The sequence below is a fragment of the Mastomys coucha genome, unplaced genomic scaffold, assembly GCF_008632895.1.
Source record: "Mastomys coucha isolate ucsf_1 unplaced genomic scaffold, UCSF_Mcou_1 pScaffold23, whole genome shotgun sequence".
Classification (NCBI taxonomy): Eukaryota; Metazoa; Chordata; class Mammalia; order Rodentia; family Muridae; genus Mastomys; species Mastomys coucha.
In genome coordinates this window covers 47,418,276-47,424,275 of record NW_022196906.1, presented here as the reverse complement: position 1 = coordinate 47,424,275, position 6,000 = coordinate 47,418,276, and the positions used below count along the sequence as shown (strand labels likewise).

The 6,000-nt window shown below is 41.2% G+C and overlaps 1 protein-coding gene across 8 annotated transcripts in view; it reads right to left on the bottom strand.

The window, feature by feature from the left end:
* Positions 1–6,000, bottom strand: part of CUNH11orf65 (chromosome unknown C11orf65 homolog) — a 52,621-nt gene that overhangs the window by 25,334 nt on the left and 21,287 nt on the right. For all 8 annotated transcript variants that reach the window (XR_004111731.1, XM_031344971.1, XM_031344970.1 and 5 more), the window contains 2 exons: positions 3,712–3,882; positions 934–989 (listed from right to left, as the gene is read on the bottom strand). Coding sequence is in view for 7 of the 8 variants with exons in the window: in XM_031344971.1 (XP_031200831.1) it covers positions 934–989; positions 3,712–3,882 (227 nt within the window). In the remaining variant the exon portion in view is untranslated. The remainder of the gene's footprint in view (positions 1–933; positions 990–3,711; positions 3,883–6,000) is intronic.

Below are 6,000 nucleotides of genomic sequence, written 5' to 3'. Positions count from 1 at the left end.
TCTGTCTCAAAAAAATAAAACAGAAAATAAAAAGTTATTCAGCCTTAACTAACACAGGAAATCTATTTTTAAATGACAGTGCTATATGCAAAGGTAAATATGACCTGACAGTCATTTATACCTATGTATGCACATAAAAACTCTTGATGTTAAAAGGTTAGCTTCTTGGACATATGTTAGAGATTGGTTCTAATGCTTTGATTCAATTGGGAATCTGTGTATCTAAATGCTAAAGGTCCTTGTCCCCAATTGGTTTTTAGTCAATCAATTAAAAATGGCAGCAACTAATGGTTGGGCAAAGGGAGATGGGAGGGACCCTTAGAGTTGTGTGGGCTAGGACTCAGGAGGGAGGAGGAGGGGGAGAGCAACAGGAAGCGGTGGACATAGGAGCTGCAGGAGATAAAGCCAATGAGCCCTGTAAGAATTCGGGTAAGTGGCCATGGGCCACTTCCCTGATTGGGCCTGAGGTAGCAGCAGACAGTTTGAGAGTGCCCAGCCTTTGAGGTAGTCAAGGCATTTAAAAAATTAACTGGCATGTGTATGTCTTTCATTCACAGATCCCAAAATTCCCTAGGCAGGTAGCTGGAAGCATGACCTATGGAGAGCCCAAGTGGTGTAGCCCAAATTCAATGCCACAGACATATGTGCAGATAAGAGGAAGACCATTTGGACTCATATAGATTTTCTATAAAGTGTTGCTAAAAATCACCTGCTCTGGACCAGAAGGATGGCTCAGTGGTTAAGGGCATTCGATGCTCTTCCAGGGGACCTGTGTCAATTTGCAGCAACCGTTGTAGCAGTACATGTAGCAGTCTGTAACTCTAGTTCCAGGGCATCTGATGTCCTCTTTTGGCCTCCACCTGCACTTCATGCATGGTGGCACACTTAAATGAAGGCAAAATACTCGTGCACAAATAAAGTCACCTCACCTACCTTTTAAGTTAGCTGAAGAGTTGCTCGTAGCAGATTCTCTCCAATGTGCCATGTACCTGCAGCATATTATATGGGCATTAAGTTGACTTACTACTAAATAATAAATTAGCACATGCTTAATGGTGACATCTTCACTAGTCTCCATGTTTGATTTTCATGACTTTACCACCTCCTAGTAGGCTACATGCTTCTAAGGCAACCTCCAGGACATAGAGTTGCAAGAGATTAAAATGGCGCCCTCTGGGCATGGTTCATTGATTCCAGTACTCTGAGGATAGGCAGAGTTCTGAGTTCAGGACAGCCAGGATGACATAGTGAGACCCTGTCTCATAATAAAACATTGGGGTCTTTTTAAACAAATTCATCTGTCAGCATCATCCAGATTTATGAAGCCTTTCCAAGAAATTACTGACTTACCAATTTTCCTGTAGGGAGAAATGCCATATTCAAAAATTTCCCACACAATGTGTCGTTAAACCAACTATAAACAGAGATAACAGTAAGGGAGACTGGAAGCCAGAAAAGCCAGCAGAGCCAGCTGCTTATTCCTGCCGTAGGACCAAGTCCTTGAAAGGTTTGATCTTGCATCAGATAGTGTGTCTGTGATCAGAAGCGCTGTTAGCATATTTCCAATAATCACCCACTTCACCTTAAAGTTCTTCTTGTCAGGGTCCACTTTAAAACTTTGCCTTTTTTTATACTTAATTGGAATGGACTGAAAAGAGTACATAATTTGGAAACATCTAAGAAAAAAGTGTGGGTCTTCCGTTACTCTCACCATTTCAAAGTGTGTGCTTTTGTCCCACTACACACAGAATCTAACAGAAAAGACTGCAGCACAGAGGCTTGTCCACACCAGAATCTCCACGGGCATAAACGCAAAGGCATCTCTGAATAATGGAAGTTTCCCCTTTGTCATCCTCTGCCTCCTCTGGTCTCTTTCTTATGCCTGTCAATGATTGATGCCTTGATTCTTCCTGTCACCTTTTATCTTCCTCTTCTCCCTGACTTTTTATTACTTCTTTGTGAGTTTCACATCATGCACCCCAGTCCTGCTCATCTCCCCATCCCCTCATATCTGCCCTCCGCCTTTGCAACCTCCCCCTCAAGAGAAAAGGAAAACAAACAAAAACACCAAAGCACAGAGAATATCTCACTGTAGAAGCTGTAGTGTGTCACAGTGTGTCACACAGTACATCCCTCTGTCCACACATCTTCACCTGCAAATGTTCATTGCAATGAGTCATTGGTCTGATTAGAGGCCTCTAGCTTCTGCCACAGCATCGCTATTGGATTCCCACCAGGACTCTTCCTTACCCTGTTGTTGCCCTGTGTCATGAGATCCTGCAGCTTTGGATCAGCAGGGCTCGCCCTTTCATGTGCTCAAACAGTACACAGATGATATAGATTTTGGGGTGGATCTGTGCCTGGTGGTTAGCTGAGCTGGTCAGCTGCTGTCTCTTCCTTAACTGTACCACAGGGTGAGTGTGGTCTCTGTCCCTGCTCCTCCTAGGCCATTGGCAGGAGGCAGGGCCAGCTGTCCTGTTCTCACACCAGTGCCTTCACTACCTGGGCCAGCTCCACTGTGTTGCTCCACTGAATTGCCCAAGCATTAACTCCCTCCGTCTAGCACCTCCCATTTCTTTACCATCTTTATAATGTTTCTCTTTGCCAGTGCATTATCCACAATTCTTCTTGTAGCTGAATACATGTTGAACATTTTTAACAGCTTTGCTGTTTTGAAATATGTTTGCTCTACAATCCACTCACGTGAAGCATATGGTTTGGATATTCAGAATTGTGCACGCCTCACCACAATCAATTTCCAAACATCATCACACTGAGGAGACACTCAACATCCCTTATCTAGGACCTTCTGTAATCTCAATTCCACAGCCTTAGGTAGCCACTAATATACGGTGTCTCTAAATGTACTTATTCTGCATTTATCACATGTGGAAGTCATTTGTAACTAAGCTGCTTTCGTTTAACAGTTTCATTGACATCACGGCACACACCAGTATTTTGATATTTTACTGCTGAGTAATACTACACATACCGCGTTTAACTTGCCTAATCAACTGATGGATATCAGGGTGGTTTCTAATTTTTTCCTTGTTATTAAAATGTTTCTGTGAATATTCAGGCTAGTTTTTTTGTGTGAACATATATTTTCATTTTTCTTTATACCCACTTTGGAGTGGGAATGCTGGATTATAGAACAACACTAGAGAAATTACCAGCCATTTTCCAAAGTGACTGAGCCACCACACACTCTTGCCAGCTGGATATGAAGGCTCCACTCTTGGCATTCTTGCCAACACTCATCACTAGCCACGCTGGTCATTTGAAGTGGTCCCCCCTGTGCTTCTGACTGGCACTTACTTGATGACTGTATTGAACAGCCTAATTTCCACTGCACAAAATTCTAATGAAACTGTTCAATGGCTGTCTGTGTTACTGATACAGTTTTTTAATATCTAAAATGACTAGGCCATATAAATGGAAGCTATTCTTTACTTAATCAATCTTAGGTCTTAGCCTTGTTTCTAAGTCCCAAAGTGGAACAAAGTAGAATTAGCTAGATATTGCTGCTGAAGTGAATTCTTCTGCCTTTCTATAATTTTCTTTTCTCAAAGCCAGTTTTTCCTTTTCTGTTGAGACAAATAATACTATTTTTGAAGGCTATGTTCATAACCCCAAGGTTCAACCTACAAACAGAAAATCTTAGAAAGAAAAATACAGGGCTTTGTCCCCTAAGAATTGCTCTGTACTTACTCATCAAAGTTGAGTGTGTTTGTCCAGTTCAGCACTTCATCTACTTCCCAATCCATCACAGAATCCACTCCACCATCTTCAATACTTTTGATTAGGCCTTTTGTTGCTTTGTGAATTAGACCTAAAGTCTCATTACCTGTTGCCTTGGCCTCCAGGCTTCCCATGTAGTACCTAAATCAAGGGAAAAAAGTAACACACATTTATTGCAATAAGGGATTAGAGATAGACACAATTGACAAGTGTTGTTTATATTATATATTTAAATTATAAATTATGTTTTTGTTCCATATATTTCTAAACTAAGACCAGCATGATAGAATATCCCTGGGGTAATTTTGTTTGTTTGTTTGTTTAGTTGGTTTTTGTTTGTTTGTTTGTTTGTTGAGACAGAGTTTTTCTGTATACCCCTGGCTGTCCTGGAACTCCCTCTGCAGACCAGGTTGGCCTCTGCCTCCCAAGTGCTGGGATTAAAGCCACCACTGCCTGGCATCCCTGGGGTAATTTAATCACTAGCCAGAAAGCTATCTTAGTCTCTTGAGATTCTTCTACTCATAACTTGATGTAGATTTTCTTCATATCTGAAACCTATGCCAGACAATTAAGTGAAGTCTTTCTCTTAATAGATGAGGGAATAAATCCAGGAGGAGCTGAGTGGGTTCTAATGGCAGGTAGGAAGGGAGAAGAGGTCTGTTTATACACTACATCACTTTCTTGTTTTTCTTTTAAAAGTCAGCCATTTGTGGTGGCTGTTTCTGTCTTTTTATATAAGCAGCTGAGACTTGGAGAAGTTGAGGAATTATTCAAAGTCATGAGAATAGTAAAGATGGGGGAAGACAGCATTCAACTTTGACTCAGTACACCCCCCTTCTGTCTGTCTGATACTATTTTCAGCACTACTTTTAGGCCATTGTTTCTGCCAAGCACAAGAGAGAGACATTAGTAGTCATTACTAAAAACACAGAACACAGAATTCACTGAGAAGACAAATGTCTCAGCAGCACCAGACTGTCACCATTGCTATGCTAAGCCACAAGAAATGCCCAGAGAAGGCCTTCATCTGTGGCGAGAGGACATAAATGATGCTTTGCACTCTCAGTGCCCGAGGGAATAGTAATCCTACTAAGCTCCTCATTCCTGGCACCCACAGCAGTCAGTGTGCTGGGAACCTAGCATACAAACATAGTCGTCATTTGTGTGGCTCCATGCCACCACCCGCCATGACATACAGAGGAAAATGGACTCCTTCAATTCCACTGCTGGAGTTAATGTCTGTGGCCAACTGGGAACAAAACCAGTGTCCTTTGCCAGGCCAACATTCAAAGAGACAAGTTCAGGTGGATTGCTTTTTAACTCCAAGAGCCAGTTTATAAAGTAAGCCACCAGGTGTAGACACAGAAGTATGGAGAAAAAGTAACAGGAAGCTTCCAAGGGAACAGAATTCTAACCACAGACTTAAAAAAAAAAATCAAGGGGATACAGGAGAATTATAATTCAATAAAATTGGGGAAATTTATAAATGAAACTTTTAGCAGATATTGATCATGAAAAAAGTAATCTCCCAAGTGAGGAACTCACTAATTCAAATTAAATATGCCATTGACAGCTTCACCATCACATTAAACCAGGAGGAAAAATATGAACATGAAGAAGAAGCTTTTGTAGTATTTTAGACGGGATGGAACAGGGGAAATGAAGAAAATCTCTGACAGACATGGCAGTGGTATAGCATTTTGAATTGTCACAAGAGGACAGAAAGACACAGAACCTTGTCAGTCAAATGTCTCTAACCTGGGGAAAGACGTGGCTGTGCAGGTACTAAGGTCCAAGGGCCCTGAAAGAATCTGATACTCACAAAGCCGGGTCTGATAGCTCACGCCTGTAAGTCAAGCATTTGAGGATTGCCGTGAGGTGGGGTGAAGGACAGTATGAACAAAGTTCTGTAAGACGAAGACTTGCTAAGAGAAGCAAGAGCTGAGGGAACTCACCACCTCAGCACTAGACCTGACCTACAAGAAAAGCTCAGGGAAGACTTGCATCACTGTGAAAGCGCATCAGGAGACCTGGAAAACAAAAAAAAACAAAAAAAACAAAAAAAACAAAAAAAAAAAAAAAAAAAAAAAAAAAAAAAAAAAAAAAAAAAAAAAAAAAAAAAAAACAAAAAAAACCCAGAACCCTCACTAGTCTTTGAAAGAGAAAATGCAACTCTCTGATTACTGAAAAGCCTCCCAACCATAAAAATAAGCAAGATAAGAAAAAAACAATGGTCATATAACAACTGGGAAACGACAA